General features: G+C 56.1%; 6 protein-coding genes across 8 annotated transcripts; 2 read left to right on the forward strand and 4 right to left on the reverse strand.

The window, feature by feature from the left end:
* Positions 1 to 2,821: 2,821 nt before the first annotated feature.
* Positions 2,822 to 3,881, reverse strand: H310_09813 (hypothetical protein). Its single transcript, XM_008875983.1, has 2 exons — positions 3,482 to 3,881; positions 2,822 to 3,431 (listed from the first exon to the last, which is right to left on the reverse strand). The coding sequence occupies exons 1-2, from the start codon at positions 3,829 to 3,831 to the stop codon at positions 2,954 to 2,956; spliced, it is 828 nt and encodes a 275-aa protein (XP_008874205.1). The 5' UTR covers positions 3,832 to 3,881; the 3' UTR covers positions 2,822 to 2,953.
* Positions 3,882 to 4,172: 291 nt separating this feature from the next.
* Positions 4,173 to 6,268, reverse strand: H310_09814 (hypothetical protein; the record flags this gene model as incomplete). The annotated part of the gene is made up of 11 exons (XM_008875984.1): positions 4,173 to 4,275; positions 4,326 to 4,436; positions 4,491 to 4,541; positions 4,618 to 4,709; positions 4,760 to 5,003; positions 5,050 to 5,293; positions 5,348 to 5,534; positions 5,585 to 5,763; positions 5,827 to 6,096; positions 6,146 to 6,198; positions 6,249 to 6,268. Coding segments are annotated over 11 exons (1,472 nt in total), but the record flags the coding sequence as incomplete, so codon positions are not given.
* A 6,201-nt stretch (positions 6,269 to 12,469) lies between these two features.
* Positions 12,470 to 13,778, reverse strand: H310_09815 (hypothetical protein). Its single transcript, XM_008875985.1, has one exon. The coding sequence runs from the start codon at positions 13,172 to 13,174 to the stop codon at positions 12,632 to 12,634; it is 543 nt and encodes a 180-aa protein (XP_008874207.1). The 5' UTR covers positions 13,175 to 13,778; the 3' UTR covers positions 12,470 to 12,631.
* A 1,511-nt stretch (positions 13,779 to 15,289) lies between these two features.
* Positions 15,290 to 17,055, forward strand: H310_09816. Of its 2 annotated transcripts, XM_008875986.1 has the most exons (3): positions 15,290 to 15,855; positions 15,911 to 16,546; positions 16,602 to 17,055. In XM_008875986.1, the coding sequence occupies exons 1-3, from the start codon at positions 15,301 to 15,303 to the stop codon at positions 16,905 to 16,907; spliced, it is 1,497 nt and encodes a 498-aa protein (XP_008874208.1). In that variant the 5' UTR covers positions 15,290 to 15,300; the 3' UTR covers positions 16,908 to 17,055. The 2 variants fall into 2 exon arrangements, with proteins under 2 accessions (XP_008874208.1, XP_008874209.1); XM_008875987.1 differs by having other exon boundaries at positions 15,911 to 17,055.
* On the reverse strand, positions 16,949 to 18,622 carry H310_09817 (hypothetical protein). The gene is made up of 4 exons (XM_008875988.1): positions 18,162 to 18,622; positions 17,638 to 18,110; positions 17,460 to 17,589; positions 16,949 to 17,384 (listed from the first exon to the last, which is right to left on the reverse strand). Exons 1-4 carry the CDS (start codon positions 18,588 to 18,590, stop codon positions 17,208 to 17,210), a joined length of 1,209 nt encoding a protein of 402 aa, XP_008874210.1. The 5' UTR covers positions 18,591 to 18,622; the 3' UTR covers positions 16,949 to 17,207.
* A 904-nt stretch (positions 18,623 to 19,526) lies between these two features.
* Positions 19,527 to 23,940, forward strand: H310_09818. 2 transcript variants are annotated; one of them, XM_008875990.1, is made up of 13 exons: positions 19,527 to 19,554; positions 19,608 to 19,706; positions 19,755 to 19,856; positions 19,907 to 20,008; positions 20,056 to 20,163; positions 20,213 to 20,290; positions 20,344 to 20,442; positions 20,494 to 20,592; positions 20,642 to 20,740; positions 20,794 to 20,877; positions 20,926 to 20,985; positions 21,034 to 21,589; positions 21,646 to 23,940. In XM_008875990.1, exons 1-13 carry the CDS (start codon positions 19,546 to 19,548, stop codon positions 23,826 to 23,828), a joined length of 3,678 nt encoding a protein of 1,225 aa, XP_008874212.1. In that variant the 5' UTR covers positions 19,527 to 19,545; the 3' UTR covers positions 23,829 to 23,940. The 2 variants fall into 2 exon arrangements, with proteins under 2 accessions (XP_008874212.1, XP_008874211.1); XM_008875989.1 differs by having other exon boundaries at positions 20,926 to 21,589.
* Positions 23,941 to 24,072: the final 132 nt, after the last annotated feature.

Raw genomic sequence — 24,072 nt, forward strand, 5'->3', positions numbered from 1 at the left:
CTATCTACCCCCTCTGCGACCACCTCTCGGTAGCCTTCACGTCAATGTTCTGGGATGACCCCGACGACGGTTGGTATCGACAAGAACTGTAGCCCCCTTCGGAGATCGCGTCAGCTTCCGTAGGCATCGAGAGCACCGCCGTGCCTTCCCGATTCTTGTGCGAACGCAGCGAGAGCCGAGCGATCACCGTCCTCTAGACGATCGACTTTAGTTCATTCGAGAGCCCGTACGACCTCATCGCATTCCAGGATGCTCTCTCGTTCTCTCTTTCGCTGATCGCGTGCTGGCCTCGGATCCGTTCATCGAGTAGATGTGTCAGTTCCGTTGGTCTCAAGATTGTGGTTCCATACCGATGTCTCGGGCCGAGTGGAGCGGCGTTGGGGTGACGTTGGGACCAGAGGACCTCCCTCAAGGGGGGAGGGCAAAACGACGACGAACGGGGGCATCGATTCCACGGGTCGAAACCATAGCATACCTCATCACATCAATTGGCTGCGCACCATGCCTTTATCGCTACGATCCCCCCCTCCCCTACCACGACTCGATTGTACGACCCCCCCCAAAGGGCAGCACGAAACTTGGATGGCTCCATGGCAACGTGGGTAGCATCATCTGCACAGAGCACGTAAGGCACGGTCCCTTGGCACAGCGTCCATCTAAAGATAGACGTTGGATGCGTCGCGCGTTGCATGTTCTCAAGATATGCGACACCTGGTCGTCCCACGCGATTTTGCGGTAAGCTTTTGATCCGAAACAAGGTCGTCCAGGCTCCAATGGCACCAGAAAGAGCGACGGGGGAAGGCAAGATGACGTCGAGTGGTCTTGGCAACAAGTGGCGTGGGGGAGGGACTGTGTCGAGGGAAGCGCGTATCGTAGAAATACCAGCGAGGACCACGAAACAGTCGTCGTCCTTCGTTAGCACATGAACGTACACCACTGGGATGATTCGACCACAAGTCAGGGACTTCATGGCGATGGGATGCACTCCAGGCCGTGGTATCGCGCAAAGGATGCACACTCGACGGCTTTTCACAACAGCCGTTTGTGTCACGGCATTGCACCCATCCACCGTGCGCCGCCGTGCCTGGAGCATATTCCACAACACATTGCGAACAACATGCAGTTGGGCTCAATGCAGCACACGTGTTTGATTCGCGATCGCTTGGGTTGGCGTCGAAGCGGCTGCAGGGAGTGCGACGTTCCTCGTTGAGCTCACAAGGGTCTGCAAGAGCCTGTCTCGCGCATGGCATCTCCATCGTCTTTGCCAAGCGGGTGCAGCCGTGGACGCGGCACGAACGCGGACGGTAGAGTCGTCGCTGAGTTGACCTGGCCGATCGAAACCTCACACATGACGTGAACGGTTGGTTGCATGAGCCAGGACAATCTCGAGTAACTGGCCCATTCCTGTTGAGGTTCGTCATGTCGCTGAGGCTGCCTACGCAAACTTGCAAAACGACGGACCCCATCGCGAGGACGGGATGCCATGGCATCGCGTAGGTTTTCACTGCTTCCACGAATGGACTTTGCGATGTCGAAGCATCGATCGCCGCCGCGCTGCCATGTCCCGTGCGGCTTCGGAACGAAACCAACTGGTCGCGACAATAATGTCGTCCCGCTCCAGGGTCGTCAGAAGTCACTGCCGTTTGAACGAGACGAAGAAGATTCGCACGGGCTATCACTCGGTGGGGCTCAGTGGCGTGCCTCTGCGCTGTAGTGGAGTTGGCCTAACGAGCAAATTCAAGTTGCCTCGTGCGGCGCGAGCAACCACGTCAAGTCCGTGTGGTTGTCGGCGAGGGGGGGCCCGTGGTGAAACGAACGCGGAACCAAACGAAGCCGCCGAGGAATTCGAAGCACTCTGTGCTCACCGAGTCCCTAGGTGAGAGCATGTTATGCCTTCTTATGGGCTTTCTTGCGATGTGCCACATTCAACCTGCCAGCGAGCGCCGTTGGTACCAAGGTTGAATCGGACTGCTGCTGCCCATGCAATTTTACGTGCCACGGCGCATGGCGGGAATGGCATTTCGTTTGGCGTGCGGCACTTGGGGATAAACATGCTTGGCAAGGTGGCTCTGCCACCTCCTATGGTGGCTACGGGGCAATCGACGCAATGAAAACCAAATAGCCGAAACCAAAACAAACATCCCGTCCATGCGGAGTTTCCTGTCGCGACTCTTCGAGTTGGACCACGCGCCCCATGACGACAGACGACGTGATTGCTACCTCGGGCTCGCACGAGAGCACGTCCACTATGGTGCAACGTGACCCTTTCAAGTGGGACCGCATGATCTCGACATCGCTAGTCGACGCGGCATGGCAGTACCATGTGCGCTGCTTGTCTTGCGTACGTGCGTTGGTCTTGAGTTCGATGAACGCGTTGGGGGGCTCGACGCTGCGGTGGAGCTGCGCAGTAGACTCGATCACTTTGCATTCGAACGTGTTGTCGCGCCTTTGGCTGCCTGCATTGGTTTTCGTGGCTACAGTAGACTCTCTACTGGGATATCCAAGAGCGGCGCTGAGAGACCAACGTGCAACGAACGAGGCCGTCCCGACGAAGAGCATCTCGTCGCACGATCAAGGTTTTGACGTCTCCATTTGCAGACAAAGAGATCGCGCATGCCACCGTGCCGTCGACGTTTGTGCAGCTGGTCGTCCAAGATTCCACGAGCAATGGCGCGTAGCGAATTCAACGAGTCTTGGCCATGATGTGCCACACGAGTGCCCTACCGCTGCAACTTGTCTCCACGCGCGACTTGTACATTTGTGGCTGCATGAGCGGCGTGTCCCTCTGGGCTTCCAAGCTGCTGGGAGGCTAACTCGTGAGCTTCGACAGCGACTCCTCCTCGTTAAACCCCAAAGCTCAGAGCGCACATTGAGCTCCGATGTACTGCGATGGATATATGCATTCATGGTATTGGAACACGACGAGCTGGCGACAAGCATTGCATTATGGCAATCAAATGTCGGCGGGGCCACCAAACGGATCGACCTTTTGCTCGGGCGTGACGTAGGCCGCCGTGATGCCACCGTCGACAAGAAACTTGGTGCCTGTGATATACGACGCGTCATCGCTCGCTAGGAACAGCGCTGCTTTCGCCATTTCAGCAGCTTCCCCGAATCGTCCCATGGGAACGTGCACAAGGCGTCGCTGCTTCTTCTCGTCCGTATCGAGAAACTTCTGCAGCAGCTCCGTGTTGAGGGGACCAGGACACAGGGCGTTCACTCGGATGTTTTCACGTGCGTGAATCACGGCGAGCTCCCGCGTGAGCGCAATCACAGCACCTTTGCTTGCAGTGTACGCTAGTTGAGGCGTTGCAGCCCCAAGGACACCCACAAACGATGCCGTGTTGACAATCGATCCCCCACCCGACCGGCGAAGTGCAGGAATTGCGTGCTTGCACCCAAAGAACACGCCCTTGACGTTCACCGCCATGCTGCAACGAGACATGAGGGACAGATCCTTGGCAAGGAGCAGCAAACGTACGTGAGATCCCACACTTCCTCGGAGGTCGCGACTGCGTCGTCGTCGTTGCTGTGCATGAGTCCTGCGTTGTTGAACAAGACGTGGAGGCCACCGAACGTCTTTTCTGCCAGATCAATCATGGTCTTGGACTGCTCGCTCTTGGACACGTCGGCTCCGATCGCAATCGCCACGTTCTTCTTGCCCACAAGTTCCGTGACAAGTCGTGCGGTTTCCTTGGCGGCGTCCAAATTCAAATCGGCGCACACGACGCCCTTGGCACCTTCCTTGGCAAAAAGGAGCGCACTCTTACGACCAATGCCACCGCCGGCGCCCGTCACCACCGCAATCTTGTTCGCAAGCCGGCCAGCCATCGCGATCGTTTTCAAATGAACCAAAGATCGCACGAGTCGCAACAGAGAACACATGCTAAAGTATTTAACGCCCTTTTTCTTCAACAAGTCAAATGGCATATAACTCGATTTAACGCGTCGGACCCCTATACTGAAACTAGTATGTCGACAGGTTCAACTTGTTTTCACAAGTAAGTTAACAGTACTGAAAACGTCGTTTAATATCGGCAAAATTCCCCAAATATTATGCCAACGATATTTGCAGTCGTCGATATTTTTGATTTCGACCAGTTTTTGAATATATATATATATAATCAAAAACTGGTCGAAATCAAAAATATCGACGACAGCAACGTAAAAAGACGAGAGCAGCAGACATGGCATTAACAAGCAACGGGAGTCTACTTCGGCAGTCGGCTTCGGCAACGAGCTCGCAAGCAATGGTCACGGTAGCTTAAAGTTCCACTACACGTCACAGAGTCAATCCTTCATGTGCACAATGCAGATGTGCAGACCCCTTTCAACTGGGTAAAGGCGGCAAACCCGTGCTCCGACAACGAATGGCCCTTTCCCGTGTCTTTCACGCCCGTCCACGGCAAATATGCATCCACGGCATCGCATCGATTCTACCACGGTGGCGACCTCGAACAACCAAAGTCGTCGGGATCGAATCAACATACCATATAGATCGTGCCCGCTTCCAACTGCTTCCCCAATCGCTTGGCACGATCCTACCGCCGCACTCATTGAGTCGCCATGCCTCGTTGAAAATTTTTTAACGACGAGATATTTGCGCCATGCACGCACCATATCTTTGGTAAAAATGCCCGCGGTGAGCCCGTACGAGCTATCGTTCATGAGCTTGACTGCTTCTTCATCGGAATCCACGGCCATGACACCTTGCACCAGAAAGAGTCGCTGTCAGCAGTGGTTTCGATCATGTTCCAACCTAATATCGGGCCAAACGACTCGTCCTTCATGATGGCCATGTCGTGCGTGCAGTCTCGCACGAGAGTTGGAGGGAAGAAGCGGCCGTGGCCGGTGGCATCTCTGGTTTCCGCGGGATTTCTTGATCGGGTAACCACCTTGGCGCCTTTCGCGACCGCATCGGCCACGTGATGGGCGAGTGCGTCGCCCGCCGAAGCTAGGGCCATGGGCCCCAGCGTCGTGCCTTCCTCCAATGGATTGCCCAGCTGCAACTTAAAGTTAGTGCGCAGTACGAGCGGGGCACGTGCACACCTTGTACGCATTGAAATGAGGAACGGCGGCATCAAGAAACGATTCGTATTGCGACCGGTGGACGTAGACGCGTTCAACACCACAACACGACTGTCCAGCATTGTAGCACGCGCCGTCAACGAGCCCCGACGCCGCGGTCTCAATGTCGGCGTCGGGGGCGACGTACATCGCATCCTTGCCGCCAAGTTCGAGTGTGCTGTTGATAAATCGACTGGCCCCGATTGCAGCGTGCACTTGAGCTCCTCTACACAGACGATAAGCACTGTTGGACTCATGGCAAATTGATCGACAGGCATACCCGCGGACTGAACCCGTAAATGAGACGTAGTTGACGAGGGGGTTGGCTATGACCGCCGCGGCAGACGCATGCGAGCAATGCACCGAACGAAGAAGGTCGCGAGGGACTCCGGCTTCATGCAGGGTCCTTTCATAGTGGTCTCCGCACAGAGGAGTCTGTGGAGAGTGTTTAAGCAGTACACCGTTTCCTACATCGTAATGTCCTTTGAGATGGAAGGTATGAAGAGAAAGGACTGACCTGCTAGGAGTGCAGGGACCACCGAGTTGACGACTGTCATCATCGGGTAGTTCCATGGTGCAATGACAAACACAACCCCGATGGGCTCCTTGGATATCTCACGGAAGAGACCGGGGTCTTTTGAAGTGGGGAACGACGTTGTTGGCGCTAACGCCCTGTCCGCCAACCCAATCATAATCCTAACGGGAGTATTGAGCAAGGCATATCGACCATTTCGAGACGTGACGGTAGATTGTTCGTACTTGGCGCGCTGAATTGTGCCTTTCACTTCTCCCACGGCTTGACTCAGGGGCTTTCCCATTTGTCGCGAAATATCCGTCGCAATCGTGTCGATGTTCGCATTGAGCACGTCTGTCCACTTGGTACATATCGCCTTGCGCTCGTCCAGAGACACACTTGCCCATTCCCGTTGGGCCTTTTTCACACGAACAAGAATGTCCGCGGATTCCTTGCTCGAATGCTGCGCCACCTCGAATTCTGTCTTCAACGTGTACGGATTCTGCACGGCAAAGCTACGAAACGTGCATGAGGAACACTGTCATGGAAAAGACGCAAGAGTACGACGAGAATGCGCGGTTGGCGACATGGCGACGCAGCGAAGACACGTTCTTGGCCTAATTGCACGAGTTAGCAGCACATGTGGAGGGGATGGATGGCGGTCGACCTTGAGGAATCCGAGCATCGAAGATTGCAAAATGGCGTTTCGCCCAAAAATTCGCTCTTTTCTCGATAAATTCGCCCTGCCGAACTCGATACTAAAAATCAGTATTGGCAAATATTTTTCGTCGACAATTCCCTCCAAATAGCCCATTTTTTTTATCAATTTTCGTGATGTTAACACAACAATTCATGCGAAATTGCCCAATATCACGCCGTTTCGAACAAGATCTCGACACTTGCCTCGAGTATCGGAGAAGGGATCAAGTCGACCGGTCCATGCCAGCGACAACGCTGCTGCAACTCTGGTCGCCACACACGGAGCATGCCTTGCACAGCAGGCTGTAACCCCCCACGGCACCCGCACCAGGTGCTGCTACTTGCACGCTTGTGACTGCCGCCTTGGTGCCAGCAGCGTTCGGCAACAAGCCGCGCCTGTGACGTCGCGACATGCGTCGGCACAATCATGCATCACAGCACACCGCGTGATTCTACCAGCTCAGTAAGATGGCCGCTGTCGCCTGGAGTGGCAACGCGTCACCATATGCCGTCCAATCTGACACTCGCGCGCAATTCCTCCATTCCAGGCACTCGGTGATTTGAACACTCAGCGCATCGTAGTAGTCCGGCGCGTTCGTCGAGCAACTTGACCATCGTACTCTGGTGTCGTTTGTGCCAATCTTGTTTAAGGACGAGCTCTTCAAAGCCGAACGAGGGGCTCTTCATGGCCCCAGTTCACGCATGTCGAATGGTTGCAAGCCGAAGTGGCTCCAGTCCGTCCTCTTTGGATCCATTATGCCACTCCCTGAGGTGTCTGGTCCGGTGAATTGTCCACTACAATTCTCGGTGTGGTTCATAGGAATATGGGTGCTCGGCCCCAAGGACCTCGCTTTGGATCGAGACACCCACCGACGCGACAGCATTTCACTCGTCTTTGGCCACACACCAAGTGCGCCAGACACACTGTCTCTCAAGTTGGGACAGAATCGTACCGTGCCTTTGCCCGTGGGGAGACTTGGACGGGGCGATCAACTGGAATTGAACGCAGTCAGTGCTGTATGGCGTGTTGCTTGGCGCGGTAATTACCGCCGACGGGTGGTGGGGATGGGTTTTATGAACCCGAATCGCGCCACCGTCAACTCTTCGTGCAAAGTGAGGTTGTCTACCAAAGCGGGGAGTTAAACATAATTCAGCGTAGGGTCGTGCAGTTCACTGCTCAATGATGACCGACGTTCGAGGGCGTAAGATGTGAAGCTTGACGTCGCCAAAGTAGAATGCAATGCACATTGATCTGTGTGCACACTAGAAGCTACAACACGTGTGTTGCGACGATCGATGGTGTCGGTCGTATGTGAGTAGGTGGGGAGGTGTTCTTGCGACAGGCTTTGAATCACATTGTAGGTCGAGAACCGTCTTGTGAGAAGAATGGTTCCCACCACGATTGTTCTCCTGAGTGCGTGGTAGTAGACCAGCCCCCGTAGCGGACTCACAAAGTGGGAGCTCGAGACGGTCCAGGGGACCCACGAGCAGTTCAAACTACGAGTGGTCCCTTAAACTCAAAGCACACGGCGTCTGCCGCTCGAAACTGAATTAATGGCACGACGATGGGATGACTGGGTCAATAGCATCTCGTTTGTCCTGCTCGCGGTCGTGGCGGCGATTAACGGGGACGTGAGGCGTCCGCCGCTCGCGACTTGAAACCTCTCGTGCCGGCGATTCAGTAACGCTGCCAGATAATTTGCAATATTGTCATCATGCATCCAGATAAGTCACTCAAGGATAACGAGGCTGAGTTGGGACGACGTTTCGGCCATCGCGCGAGACCACAAAGTCTCGGAGAAACGTCATGGTGCAAGTTGATCCAGACCGAACCAGCTATTTTTACCCGAGTATTCTCAAGACCGTCCACCAACTTACAATATTTCTAAAAACGGCAGATCGACCGAGGCAGCGTCAGTGACGTTCGGCCTTCTTGAGTGATCGCCACACAATCTACCTTGGCAAGTGAACAGATCGATCAGTTCTAGTTCAGGTTCCACCATGACAGCTCGTCACTGACTGTAGCGTGCTTGTTGTTCTTCCTTGCGAAGCACTGAGACCTCACGCACACTCGTGTGGCGGCGGCCACTTCCACACCACCCGTGTGTCCAGCTGCAACCGAATGTGCCCCTTCGACCTTGGATCCAAAAACGGCCCTCTCATTGGCTAGTAAAATGCAAATTGGTTGCATGTGATTGGTCCATGTGGATCGAGTCGTCGGTTTCCCGTTCGTTTCACATTAGCAGTTACATAAATTGTAATTTCAACCTGTGGCATTCCCACGTGCAGCAGCGAGCGACACCCCCAACGTCCACGGCGATTAATCCCTTCTCTGTAAGCACCTACCTCACGTCGAGGTGTGTTTGGATTCGCCTTGCTGTGTGAATGGAAAAAGAGTGTGGTCTTGACGAGGTCGTGAAAAGTTTGTCTGGGGACGCAGTCGTTCGGATTTTCCAATTTGGGTCGGCAACGGTCAAGTGGAGATCAACACGTGAGCACCTAGTAAGAAGGAATGGGGACCTCCGAAGTCCGCGTCGCCAAGAACGTCGGAGAACGCGATGACATGGCAATCGCAGGACCAAACGTGCCCACGATCGTGGGCAGTCTCAACCAAGCGCGGGCGATGGACAAGGCGCTGCCGTTTTCGAAAAAGCAGTACGCTGAGTCTTTGTGTGGGTACTTGTACGTGTTTGCGTCGCTCGCGTGCAGCATCTGGTACTGCAGGACGCTACGCCCGAGTCTAGCCAACGACTTTTGGTGGTCGGGCTACAACATGACGGGCTATGAAGCGTTCATCATCGACGTCACCAATGCCAAGCTAAGTTACACACAAAACGGTCCGTTTGACTTGCTTGCGACGGCGTCGGTCGTCGAGAAGAACTACACGCCAAGCGTCTCGACAACACTGGTGTATCCGACGTACCTTCACAACTTGATCTGGCACGAGCTCACAGACATCGAGTACGCGATTGCCAATCTCCGCAACCTGAGCGCATCCTGGAGCATGCGCGTCAACACGCAGTACTGCTGGGTCGACTTTGACAAGAACTTTGAGATGGCGCACACGGTCGAGCGCCAAACGCGGTGCAGCGTTCGCTACGTGGACAACGGGGCAGTGTACTTGGAGGCGTTGCTTCGGAACGTTGTGTGGGCTGATTACATGAAAAACTGGGGCGGCCCAAATTCCCCGTTCGTCGTGGCTGTGCAGCGCGCGCTAGAAGAGCGCGACGTTGGTCGCCAGTGGCTGGACACAACGTCCAAGGCGCGGGACGCTACTTCTGTGGACGACGAGCTCAAGTACTGGCAATCGCACAACGTAACAACGTTCAAGTTGCAGTTTCACACGCGGTGGGAAATCGGATTGACCGAGACGATCGTTGTCAAGAACGCGATGGGGATGTCCCAGAAGGTCACAGTCAAGGACGTCAGTCGCGGGGTCGGTTCGTGGACGACATTCGACTTTTACTGGGGTCCTGTCTCGGACTTTTGGACGATGCAGGCGTTGAATCGAAGCCTCGTGCGAGGCGCGGCAAACCATTTCCAGCGCAACGTGTCGCCGCGGCAACCGAGCATCCGTTTGGATGTCATAACATCGATCGCGTTGCCGAACGGAACGCTTCCTGCCGTCCAAGGTGTGGTCGGGCGCGAACTAGGGCCATTCTTTGCCATCGACCTGTTCGTCGTGGCGCAGCCCCCGGCGTTGACGGCGTTGTACCACGAGTTTCAAAAGCTCGTCTTCGAGCGCGTCCGAGCCGACCCCGACACGTTTGCTCTGTACAACGCGATGCCGACTGCGACCGTGGCCCCCGTGCCCCCGACGTGGTCTCGACCGGGGTACAACTACTACGGCGGCAATCCATTCTGTCGCGCCGGCGGACCCAAATCGTACGTTCAGCAGTCGTGGGACGTCAACGATGGGTGCACTGCCCAGACCCGCCTGACGATGCCGTTGGCAAAGAATGCACTTCTCTTCGCGCTACATGCTGACGCCGACGTGCCACACGCAGCAATGTGCGGACTCCAAACATCGCCAGACTGCGCCATGGCAGTTGGCCAAGCCAACGCCGTGCTGACCAAACTAGGGACATTTCCAGACTCGATGCAACTGGCCAAGGCGGCGGCGGCAGCGGCCGTGACCGCGACGAACGTCTCGTTGATGCAGTACGTTACTACTTCGAACGGGACGTGGACGCGCTTATCGCAACCCATCCTGGCCGAACCGGCGTGGAATGTCTACGGGTGGACGCTCCTCTTTGACTGGGTCGAAGGCAAGCGGGAAGTTGTGTCGATTGAAGGGGATGTCTCGACGTGGGTGATCATGTCCAACGCGTACGCGGGCTCGCCATACTCGACAGGCGAGCGCGGAATAGAGCAAGCGACCGAGCTCGTGTTCTACGTGGTTGCAGCCACGTCGGCGCTCTTGTGTTGGGTGGCGTTCCTGTGTACGCTGTACGGCATCTTGATCCGGTTCCAAGTGAACGGTCGCAACTTATTCCGGTTCAATCGAGTGGCGGGCGCGGTTTGGGTTGGCCGCCCCATGACGTTCCTTCGAGGCATCACGGCCGTGATGGTCCTGAGCACGTCCCAACTCCGCCTCGTTCTCGTCGCCGGGGTGGCCATGTTTGAGCACGCGCCGCGGCACTGGCTCACAACGCTCGTCATCACGGGCGAAGCTACGTGGCTCACGTACTCTGCAAACGACGTGTTGCTGCTCACGGCGCGCGACACGACTGCGCTGTACGCGCCAGTGAGTTCGTCGCTGGTATGGCTCATCTATTTTGTTCTGGAGGCGTCGTCACCGGTCATGCCGTCGGCAACGATCAACCGCGAATGCCATGCCAAGGACGTCGACTATAACATGTTTTGCAACTCGGGCGAGCTCGAAGTGGGCAGTGGCATGCGAGTCGCGTTGCTCTTGGCCATTCAAGCGGTCGTGATCGGCGTTACCTTTCTCGGCGGGTGGGTGTACACACGGTCTTGCAAGAATGGGGCGTCGGCATCTGGTCAGCGCAGCTTGCTCGTGTCCGGGCCGGCCAACTGCTTTATTCAATCGTACACGGACATGGCGTCCGGCATGTGGACGGTAGACAAAGTGTCCGGACTGCTCTGCGGACTCATTCCATTCAGGTTTGGGGGCAACAACTATACGTTCGATCTCAAGTTGTGGGTCATCATGCAAGATCCCAAGGGCCACACAGGACGGCTCAAGGCGTTGCCGAACCCGGCACTAAGCTTTGAAAAAGCACAAACTCGGTCGAGCATCCAAGTCAAGGCGCACCATTCTAGCCGCGACGGATGCAACAAGAACGCGATGACGTGGCGCAACCAGGTAAAAGTCGTGGCCATGCGCGTCGCTGGGATCTGCTCGGTCGCGGGGTCCGTGGCCGGCAGTGTGTCGTACTTGGCAGTGTCCAAAGTAAACTTATCCAACGACGCGTGCTGGGCGAGCTTCAACCTCACGGGCGGCCACGGCTTCATCGGCAACTGGCTCAACGAGCAGATTCTCTTGGGACTCGATCACGAACACGTTGCGCTCGACGCAAGTCACATCAACCAGGTCGGATCGTTTGACAAACCGTCGGCGTATATTGCGAGCTCTGTGAATTATGGGTCGTACATGCAATACGACGAGCTCAGCACGGTCCAACACAACGTGCCTGGGCTGCGCCGGACGGACGCGTGCAAGGCGCCGTGGATCTTTACGCAGTACTGTTACGTCGACTTTGACAAGAGGTGGGAGATGGCCAACACCGCGGCACGCCAAGCGCGGTGCCAAGCGTCGATGGCGGCGAACGGCGCCGTGTATTTGGACTCGATTCTGCGCAACGTGGACTGGGACGTGTGGACCACATGCTGGGGCGACGCGTTCGAGACTGCGTTTGCGGTCGAGCTGCGCACGTCTCCGGCGGGCGCCGCGTACTTGCAGTCGATTTCGACGACACGGTTGTCCGTGGAAGACGAAATCGCGTACTGGAACGCCAAGGGCATCACGAGCTACACGGTGCAGTGGCAAAACTACAAGCGCATCGGGCTCGTCAACAAGTACACACTGCAAAACGCGTACGGCGGACAGTATCCACTGACCCTGCGAGCGCAGAACGGCACGTTGCGCATGGCCAAGCAATCCATGTTCAAGATGTACTGGTCCTTCGCCAACGACTTGGCGGCCATCACGCGTCCGCACAGCGGCATGACCGGCAAGAGCTTGATCCGGTCGTCCCCCGACTTTGCGTTTGCCACGACCACGATGGAGCAAGTGCTCGTGGCGAACGAGTTGCTCGAGCCAACGTTGTCCGTCGGTCTCACTCTCATCCAGCAAATGATCGGGCCGTTTGGCAGCGTCGACCTGCTTTATGTTCCGGTGCCGGCGTCGGCAAAGGTGGCAGTTCGGACGATTCTCGACACGTTGCGGTCAGCGATTGCCGTGCCGCCAAACGCAGACGCAGCGGCCAGAGCAGCTCTCAACGCGACGCAGGCGGCATACATGAAGATCACTCCCCCCGACTTGCTCACCCCGATCGTCCCGACGTGGCAACGCCCAGATATGGTGTCGTATGGGGGCAACCCACTGTGCGGGGACATGACGACGTCGCAAGTGCTGACGTTGTGCATGGTTACAGTCTTCACGTACGAACTGGAATGCACAGATTCGAAGAGGTCGTTCTTGTCGCAGCCCACGCGGGAGAGCATGATTGCGGCCGTGATCTTGGCCGGTCTCACGACGGCTTCGTCGTACAGCGCGATGGCCATTTGCCAGTGCGACCCGAGCCATGTCAAGGCATGTGTCCCTTGCACCGATATGTCCGTTGCGTTTGTGCGGCAGTACATGCCGCAAGTCCCGTCATGGGCGCCGCTGTTGGCCACTGTCCGGGCCGATATTGTGGCGCTGGACATTCAAGTGGCCCAATTCGGCGGCCTCAGTAACGCGTCCACGATGCAGTTTATGCATATCAACGTGCTAGACCCCACGATCCCGACCTTTGAAATGTACGCATGGGCGTTTTTGTACGACTGGTTCGTCGGCTACCGCACCGTCCTCAAGATGCAAGGCGATGTCGGCAGCATCACGCTCCTGTCGGACTTTGAGCCTCCGCTGTTTCAGCAAGTTCAGCCGTGGGAGTTGCCAGCCAACTTTGCGGCGTACGCCCGCGGAGGTGTGTTGTACGTGACGTTCATCATGATCGCGATTGCTATCTTTGTCCTGGTGTACATTGTGCTCAGCCGCGGCCAAATTGAGGGCCTCAACATGATGGAACTGGGCCGTGTCGGCGGAATTGTCTGGGTCGGCCGACCGCTGCTGCTGCTCCGTAGTTCGACCGCCATTGCGCTGTTGTCGACGGGGACGCTCGAGCTGCAGTTTGACGGCACGCTGTCGAGTTTCCAGAGTGTCGAGCTGCCATGGTACAAAACGTTGCTTGGGGCTTTGGAACTCACGTGGCTCGTGTCCGTGGTGACGGATGTGTCGATGGTGTTCACCCAAGAGTACACGACGTACTACGCGACACTGAATAGCGTTGTGGTGTGGATTATCGCAGCGGCTGTGACGGCGGCAAGCCCCGTGACGCACACCACGACGTTGGACCGAGTGTGCGAAGTTGTGGAGGTGGACTATCAGATTGTGTGCAACTCGGGGCTCGTCAAGATTGGGCAGTGGCAGCGCGCGGTCCTGTTGGTCGGGATCGTCGTCGCGAGCACGTTGACTACGTACGGGTTTGTCCGGGTCATCTTTCGTACGAAGCCGACGTGCAACACCCACTCGCTCTTTTTGTCGTCCGGCGCCAAGTACTTGTTCAACCACGTCTCGCGCGTCCACAACAACGTGTACTACTTGGACCGGGCATCGGCAGTAGTGTGTGGCATCGTCACGATGCGCCTTGGACGGACAAACTACGCGATGGACTTGAAGAATTGGCGCATCTTTGCCATTGATGTCCCGTCCTCGTCCGACATTCCGCGCAACACGGCGCTGGGGGCTGCCGCGCCCCACGCATTTCCCCTCACCGACTAGTGCCAAGACGACGAGGTGTTCCGAACTCGACAAGTCGTAGACATAATTGAAAAATGAACTGCTCTGTCGTGGCGATGCCATTCCAACCGTGGGCGATCCATGGTGGAATAGATTCGGCAACTGGCCGTTCTCGTGGCCACACACTGATTCGATCCGCTTTCGTACGAAGCCGGCCGGCGACGCCGTCGTCTGGCACCATGCACGTGGTTCACCACAACTCCCGGGTCTACACAACATGTACTACTTGCACCGGGCGTCGGCAGCTGTGTGTTATCGCCCGACGAGGCAGCCAGCACACAGCGTGATGCGGACAACCACAGGTATCTCTCGTCGAGCTATTTTTGTGGGCCGCGAATGCAGGCACGTTTAAAAGGTCGTTCAGCTGCTCAAAGGACATGGGCCTCGTCGTGGCGGGGGATGGTGGTTTGGTCGAAACCCTTCGACGCCCCTTGAGCTCCTAACCGTACTCCACGAACCCATCCTTCAATTTCTCAGCAAGGAATCAGTGTGCTGTGGCCACAGGCAATTCGTTAACCAACCCATCTCGTACGGCCATCGCTTCCACTGCTTATGCCATGAGCCACACAAGTGGAAACCACTGGTTCCAGCTCGGACAACTTGCACAGGAGTATACCAAGCCGTATTACTTGTGACAACTCGCCATCGTTTCCACTTGGTCCATCGTCTGCACACTGAGGGTGTTGGGCAAGTGAGACCAGCACGAGGGACATGACGTGTCGCCGCTCGAGCAGAAGGATGTGCGGGGGGTTCGTAGCTCGATTCTCTCGCAGTATGTGGTGGGAGGGTCTGCATTTGACTTCCTGATGCCACAGCGACGAGAGGTCGTCCGGCCTCTACAACTCGGTAATTAATATATATTTCTCGATTTCGTGAAAATGGACGGATATCTCATATATTTTTGAACACCTTATGAATCGATTGCCTGTATGATTTGATATTGAAGCTTCGTTCAGACATCTGACAAACCACCTGGTTACATTTCCAGATTGCCATGGCCGCCGGTGCCGCCGCCATGCTGTCGCTGGTCCTCAGCGGCATTCCGAGCGTCGCCGCGTTTTGGGGAAATACAGCTCCCCTCTTCGAGGATTCCCAAACCATCCGTTCCTTCACATCGGATGACTTTGCCTCGGGCGTGCTCGCGAGTGACGTCGCGTGGGTCGTCGACTTCTACGCGCCGTGGTGTCCGCACTGTCGTCACTTTGCGCCGCATTACGAGGCCGTGGCCGATCACTACGGCGAGTCCACGACTGTCAAGTACGGCGCCGTTGACTGCACTGTTGAAGACAAATTATGCACCGACTACCAGATCATGGGATACCCTTCCCTCCTGCTGTTCAACGTGCCTGCCAAGGGCAGCAAACCCATGCCCATGCCATTCAGGGTCAGGGGCAAGACATTTGAAGGAGTCGTGACGTGGGTGGAAGAGGTCTTGACATCGCAGAACATGTCGACGGGCGTCGACTTGCCAGACTTTCGAATGTACAAGGAGATCGGGTACGGCGGCACCGCGCCGCCAAAGAAATTTCCGAATCTGCGCAGCGCCGTGGTACGGATCACGCAGCATATCGTCCACACGTCCATCACGAGTGTTGTCTGGATAGACAAAATCCCCTCGTGAGCGCATCAATTTACGTGCCGGCCATCTTCGAGACGCCGGTCATGCGCTCGCCTCGTCCTTGGAAACCGGCATGTTTCTAGGCTCGTCGGTGCTGGCATCGACCAAATACGATACCGTCGAGAAATGGCTTCGGCTGCTCGTTGCCCGTTTTCCTCTCGAAGCGAACCGGCAAGCTCTGGCGACCCTGCTCTACCGCGTGCAGAGTCAGCGGACATGGACGCTGGCCGAGTGGAAGGTGCTCATTGCGACGTGGAAGCTCGATGTCTTTGGTGACACTTACCCTCGGGACCTCTTTTCCAGAAAGGAGATGGAGCTGTGTACGACCTACACGTGTGGTTTGTGGACGCTGTTCCATGGCCTGACCGTGCCGCAGTCGACCGCGACATCGCCGCTGTCCGCGGCGGAAGCTGCCGCCGTCGCCTTTGGCATCCGAGACTTTGTCGTCAACTTTTTCGGCTGTGAAACGTGTGTTCAGCACTTTACTGCAGCCAACCCTGACGCCAAGCTGCAGGACATTGGGCTCCACGGCGCCCCCGACGACGAGCTCATCCTGTGGCTTCACGCGATGCACAACTCTGTCAACGCCCGCACCAACCATTCCAACTTCCCCATGGCAGCGGTACAAATGGACCCTTGATGTGTGGTCGGTCAATATCTCGTGGGGGCAATTGTAGAATTGCCCAGCATGCTACTCCCCCGCCAAACCGACGGCAGATCTCGCCGTCGTGCAGTACCTCAAGAACGAGTACAGCGTGCTTGAAACAGATAAATTCGTCGACGACAGCAGCGCGCTAGAGGACCGCGTGGCGGACGATGCGAACGTGTCTGCCTCGATGCTGTTCGTTGGGAGTGTCGACCATGTCGAAGTTAGCAGCGTCGTGCTCATGACGGCCTTTGTGTTTGCCGTGTATGTGCGGTACGGCCGGCGTGAGATCAAGCCTCAACTCTACAGCGACGACGACGGCAGCAAAAGTGCGTGAAGGTCGGTGTATCGGGGACCTCGACCAGCTCTCCCACGGCCGCGATGCAGTGCTGCTAGGGTCGTGGAAAACGATAGTTGAAATTGGAAGATCACGTGAATTCTTGGAGTTCGAAGCACCGGTAGCTGGACGAAGAGGAACATCCCGATCGATCGGGTTTTGAAATGTGTTGACGTTCAAGGGAGAGGACGGTGCATGCGGTCCTAGTAGCACGGTTCGTGTTTGGGATTCAGTTGAGCCGCTCGGACAATGGAGGAATGTGGCCCCGACGGCTGCATGGGGTGTGCCACACGTGACACTTCAACTGGCGCGGGAGTGGCGGTGGGCCATGGGGCTCTGCACGGGCCACAAAAACGATCCGGACGTCGACAGCATCGAGACGTTGCCTCCAGCGCTCGTACGAGCGCTGTCAAATTTTTGAGAAAGCGAGATCGGCTGTCGACACACGGCGCACTTGTGCGGTGCTGCTTGATCCGTCTAACCAAGCATGGAAGTGAGTCAGGTATGTTCTCGGCCATGGCGGAGTGACTCCTAAACAAGGGCCGTTTGTACCTGCAAGCACTGGCGCAAACAGTGGCGATGGAAGCTGTGGCCACAGGGCAGCTTTGTCGCCATCGTAAGGCGATGCAGGCAAATCACGCACTGCACGTCGGCTTCGTGGGAATGGGATACCGTTTCAAATCTGCACCAGTATGTGTGAGCAACATCGTCAGCAACGCACAAGACGTACGTGGAATCGCACGCCAGTAGGATGAGCTGCAGCCGCTTCCACTGCCTGTACTGCCGCTGCACCGTCGCAATAGCTTGACGGCCGTGCAGCATCAGTACAAAGTCCAAAAACGATACACGAAACATCGACTCGCCATCCAGCGTCCGCAACCACCCGTATTGACAGGCAGTGCCGATCAACGCCAGAACGTCCAAAGCCATGAGCAATAGCGTCGCCACCGAAGCTTTGCGCTCGGTCATCGAGATGGCAGCAACTGTGCAGCCGTCTTGCCACGAGTTGGACGCGTTGGCCAAGTACAATTGGAGGCTGAGCTGGAGCCACAGAAGCAAAAGGATCGCGCATTCCGACAGAGAGATGACGCATAGGACGCTCGGGAATGCAAACATGTAGAGCGAGAGACGTGCCGTGGCCAATAGACTCAGTAGCAGCACCACCAAGGTCGTGTAGAATCCTTGCAACGGCGTCGATCCAAGCTAAAATGAAGGTTAAGACTGCGAACACGACAACGACATGCACGCATGTACCGTGTCAAAGCGACGGCGGAGTGCGGTGAAAAGGCTGTGGACCACGGTGAGCAGCGCCATCCACAGCACGAGATGCAGGAGGGGGCGGTTGTCGAGAACAGTCCAGTCGATAGCGTTGAAGAGCAAGATGCACCGCAAGAGGATAAAGGAAAAAGCCGATTCACGTAGATGCTTCCACTCGGCGGTGGCGAGAGGTCCCAACGTGCAGTGGACAATGACCTGGAAGAAGCGCACGAGGATAAGTCCAAACACATTCAGCAGGACCAAGAGACTCCACTTCGACGCAAGGAGGTGCTGCAAGACGACGTCCGACGAAAAGGACAGCAACGAAGCTTTCTCGTAGGCGGAGGCGACTGCCACGATGCCGGCGGCGCAGCTGAAGAACGCGTACTTGGCGGTCGCGGTAGGGTCGGCGGCGAACGGTGCCATTTCCTTCCCGAAACTTGGCAGCTCGCGACGAGCCAATCAGAGGCCAGTTTGAACATTCGGATGTCTCGTCATCCGAGCAAGATTTTCCGGATACGGATAAATCAAGAAAACTGATTTCCCTCCAGCTTTGCAACGGCATCAATTACTAGTATTCCGTTATAACGGTGTGGAAGTCAGATTAAACTTCTCAGTCGCCCAATTCGCCAGTGCCGTGTATGATGCGTCAGGGCGCAAGATATGCTCTGCATAGAGCTCATGCTTGTCCATCAAGGTCATTCGCAACTTCATTTTGAAAGTGTTGAGCATGGATATTTGAAAGTTTGAATTCCCTCTGTCTTCTTATAATATTATTTTGTAGAAATGATCGAAATTGCCCCGTTGCAAAGTCGGAGGGAAATCAGTAATTATTTTCCAGCAAGTCAACATGCTTCACACAGCAGCATGAGCATGCATGCAAAAAGTATCGGAAAGGTTGCACTCGGTTCGATTCCATCATTTCTGCTCGAGCCACACCGAAGACGACAACTGCCTAGCGGTGGAGCCCAGCGATTTGTTAGATATTCCGTGAATGTTACTTTTCATTGGTCAAAATGTGGCTGAAATAATGTCAAGGTGACCAATCAGATTGGTTTTCGATCGAAATCAGTACTTCTCACTGCTGCGACAACTTTGTAACTCTCACACGTCAGCGCTGTCGAGGTATCATCATTCACACACCAATAAATCGATTTCTAGTTGGCGACACGACCCGGGCACGTTCGAAACTGGAACAACCCAAAGCACGAGCACGGTCGTGATTTCACACACGTAGTCGTTGTTGAAAAACGAGGGATTGAAAAAAATACGTCACTTGAGACAGAAATCCTCCAATACTCGATACTGAAGTTGGACATCCTGTTGAACATGATACAGTCGTCCTTCGCAATAGCAAGAAAGGCGTCGTTGTGTTGCAAGCATGAGCAAGGTACGAGGTCGCCGACGGCGCGATGACGATGGTCACGTTGTTGTGGAGTGCAGGAAGTCAGCCTGTATATAGCAGCGCGACTTGGACAGATTCAAGATGTCAAAATGTACTTGGCGCAAGGTGCAAACGTCAACTGGACAAACCTTGAAAACGTACGGCTTTCACAGCGCTGGTGGGACATGACACGCCTGGGAGCATAGAATGGATGGACGCCGCTACATGCTGCATCGGAGCGTGGATACGTGGAAATTGTGAAGATTCTTGTCGACAACGGCGCCAACGTGAATGCGACAGATACCTTTGTACGGTTTGCACACAAGTGTCTTGTGCGTACTGGACGATCTCGAGATAGTTTGGAAACACGTCACTCCACGAAGCGTCGCAGCATGGACGCGTCGACGTCGTCAAGATCCTTCTGGACAACGGCGCAAATGCAAACGCGCCAAACCTTTATGTAAATGCAACGTGCCAACGATTCCCATCCCACGGACAGAGATATAGGATGGAAGCACGCCACTCCACAGTGCCGCCTCGTCGTGCTTTGAGCACGCTGCGGACGCGGTCGAGTGGCTGTTGGACGCCGGGGCGTCCTTGTCCACACGGAACAAGGTGCACCCGATGGATCTCGCCCCTGGCTCTGACTACGTCGCTGTCGCAGAGTGGCATGTCTGCTCGAGACGTGGCCGCCGAAAAGAACAGACGTGCGGCTTTGGCTGCGTTGGACAGATGGACAAAGGTGATCAACAACTTGCCATCATCGGCCGACAACCACGTCTTGGAGTCATGTAGGGAGCAGCGCTTTTCCATGCCGCGAAAAGTGGACTCGTCCGTGAAGTCCTGACTTGTTTGGCTCAAGGTGCCAACGTCAACTGGCGCAACAAAGCCGAGGTATGCCAGACGTCACAGCTCGAGGACAAACCATTCATGGACCTACTGCAGCAAGGATGGACTGCGTTGCAAATCGCGTGGACGTGCGGGCACGTGGACGTCGTTCAGGCACTCCTCGACGCCAAAGCTGACGTCAACACGACGGATGAAGTAAGCATGTGCCCATGTGGATGGCTCAGTTGAGGTCCGTCGGTCGTAGGATGGCCATACTCCCGTCCACATCGCGTCCAGTAATGGAAAACACGCCGTCGTCAAGCCCCTCGTGCTGTGCGGCGCCAAAAACGACCCACCCAGCACGGTGTGCTTGCTGATGAACCCAGTGAATGAAGGTGAAACTCACGCAGTCCATAGCTTCGAGACCTTCCATGTCACGAGGTCCCTGGTCACGTCGAACCGGCATTGCATGCCAAGGCGAACGCATCGGCGAGAATGGAGGTGTGGCGATTGTTCCTGTCTTGAAATGCAATGACCTCTCGTGGATAGGACGGCATATATGCTCAAGTTGTGGCTGAGGCTGTGATGGCGCTTGATCAGGATGCACAGGTACAGCATGATCACGCCGACAGATTCAATGCCGGCATGGACTGCCAGGCACTGGTCGCCCGTTCCATCGACTGTTTCTGCGCGGGTCAGCACGACTTGGCCGTGCAAATCGCCAACGAAGCGCTTGCGACGCTGGGAATTGCTAAGTCCGCGTGGGTATGGATCGGAGAGAATTTGCGCGGTCGCGGTCAGTACGAACAAGCTCTTGCGGCGTACGTGATGGGCCAACAAGTCGATCCGAGTGATGTGGATTGCATTGTCGGCATGGAAGACGTCCGCGATACGATCCAAGTCGCCAAAGTGTTTAACCACAACATGCTTCAACTTCTTGCCAAAGATCGCCGCATGCGCGAGTATTTGAAGGACAAGGCATTTGTGTCTCGATTGAATTCAATTCAAGCAGATCCGACCCAATACGACCCGCAGGACAAACGCCTCGCCCATGTGTTTGAATACCTTCACGACCGTGGCGGGATACCGCCTCCACACGTGCCACCCTCCGTCGCACCTCTGACGGATAGCTTCGAGTCAAACGGCACTCCAATCGGCGCCATACCCATCAAAGAGTCGTTGACAGAGCTCACGGAATACCTCCTATGTCCAGGTACATCCTTCTTTCCACCGACAACGAAATATCGTCACACGTGGAGGGCCATCCAGGCACTCCAACCGTTTGGCGGTTGTCCAACACGTACCTCCTCATTACGGACCTCGTGAATGAGAGCAGCCATTGCGTCTTCAAGGCGGAGGACCCGACCCGGCGCCACAAGCAGTTTGTGGTCAAGCTCACGGACCAAGAGGCAGAAGTCACGTTTGTGAAGCGCATGAACGATCGAGACGACTCGAAGCATGTCGCCAACGTTGTCGAGTGCGTCCAAGTGTGCACCATTCCTTTGGCAGGGCCAGCCAAAACGTGCTTTGCCCTCGTGATGGAACAAGGAGAGCCGCTGGACACGTGCCATCTTCGCAACCTACAGAGGCGCCCGCTGCTTGCGCTCGAGTGTGTCCAAGATGTAGCCAAGGCGCTCCAGTTCCTCCACCGCGACCACGCCATCATCCATGGCGACGTCAAGCTCGAGAATGTTCTCTATTTTGACCGAGCCGTCGGGTACAAGCTGATTGACTTTGACCAGACCGTCACGATTGGGTCGGCCATGCGACTACACTGCACGCACGAATACTGTCCTCCCGAGATGGCCCGCCTCATCTTGCAGCGCCACAACCACGTCCTGATGGCGGCGTCGCCAACGTTTGACGTGTGGTGTTTGGGTGTGCTGATGCTCAAGCTGTTTGTGGACGGTGGGCATTTGGAAGAGTTTGACGGTGTGGCGGCGGGCGACGGGATTTTGGAGATCGTGGCCGCCCCAGGGTTTTGTTTTCGCAAGAGTCTGGCCAAGGCGTCGCATTTGAACTCGAGGCAAATGACATTTCTCATGACGTGCTTGGAGCCTGACGTGTCGAAGCGGGCGAACAACGTGAACGACATTGTGGACATCGCCACGTTTGAGTCTCCAACGTCGACGATGCCACCGACTCGATCGGCAAGCAAAGAAAGCGTGTGTGAGATGCCAAGTGTGTGGACGATTACGATCGTCAACGGCAGGCGCCGCTTGCCTCGTGGGGATGTACTCCGTGGGCTTGAGTGTCGCATTGGGGTCGTGAACGTTGCAGGAGCGACGTCGTGCAAGTTTGACCAAGACAAAAGCATGACTGCATCGTGTGGATCGGACGTAGTCGCGCTCGTGCTTCCGTTCTTCCGCGTCCTCATGGTCTTGTTGGACGTATTGGATGCGCTGGAAGATCACGGAGCGGACGTGGCGAGCTGGAAAGCACTTGCATGGCCACCGATCGACTCGATCCACGCGGCTGTCGACGCTCTCGAGTCGATTCACACGACCACAACTGTGCTTCCCATTGAGCTAGAACTGCGTGCGCTGGACGACCGATTGACCCAAATGACTTGTTTGGCCATGGAAGAAGTTGAAGCACTCCTCGCAAGTGTGACGCGAGCACTCAAGCAGTTTGCCACGAGCAGCGACACGTTGGAACGAGTGGTCGCAGTTCTCACGTGTCCTGGTGTGGCGCCGACATGTGTGGGAGGTTTGGTGGGTCACGTCCATCCAGCCACAGGCGTCGTTGCGTGGAAGTGCTGCGTTCATGGCGGCGGCTTCGTCCGTGGCGGCGACATGGCGTCGGGAGCTGTGGCCAACCCCGGTGACCTTCCCTTGTTGTGGTCGCTGGAACCAATGGCCCAACTGGGAAGTCGCATCAAGGATCCCCCCAGCTTACGCCGCGACCGGTTTCGCCTCGTGTTTCAATGCGAGTGGCGGCGCGAGTCCGCGTGCCACACGCAGCAGCACGATGCACGAAACGATGCCATGTTGCAACTCTTGGGAGACTCGGACGCGATCCGTTGCTTGTTGCCGATGTTGAAAGTCAGCTCGTTGGTGCTGCGGGCGTTGAGTGTAGCGGCTGTGTTTGGCTTGACATTGCACGGCCTTCGATTCGACTATACCAAACTCCCCCTCGGCCTGCAGACCATCGCGGCCATGGAAGCACTTCACGGTTCGACACGCACGCTGCACGAATGGGAAGCTACGTTTGAGTCGATCCTGGACCGGCTGGATGCCGAAGACACGGACGATGCCGAGATGGCAAGCCAAATGAACAAGTTGCAGATGGCGTTGACAGCGTATCGAGTTGCCGTCGACCCGATCATGAAGGACGCGTTGGCCGGCCTTGGGTTCGACTGGAAGCACGAGCGTCTCGGTGGGCTGACCCGAGTGACCCTTCCCACGGGACACAGTCGATGGGTGTGCGATCTGCACCGGACAATGACGTGATCTTTCCCCGTGCGTTGTGCACTCTACTGCGTGTGTCCTAGCGATGGGCTGAATGCACATTTCGTTTCAATAGTCGTCGTATGCAAACCTGTCCACGCAATCCCGTAGCGCGTGCCACAACGTGGTGCGCCAATCTTGCAGCTCCAACTTGCGATGAAGTAAGCGAGGGGATGACCTCAACACTGGCAGATCTTGTGGTAGTCGACTGGAGCGGTATCGCCACCAGCAAAGACCAGTGGCAAGG

This window comes from Aphanomyces invadans (genome assembly GCF_000520115.1).
Source record: "Aphanomyces invadans strain NJM9701 unplaced genomic scaffold supercont1.23, whole genome shotgun sequence".
NCBI classification, from domain to species: Eukaryota; Oomycota; class Saprolegniomycetes; order Saprolegniales; family Verrucalvaceae; genus Aphanomyces; species Aphanomyces invadans.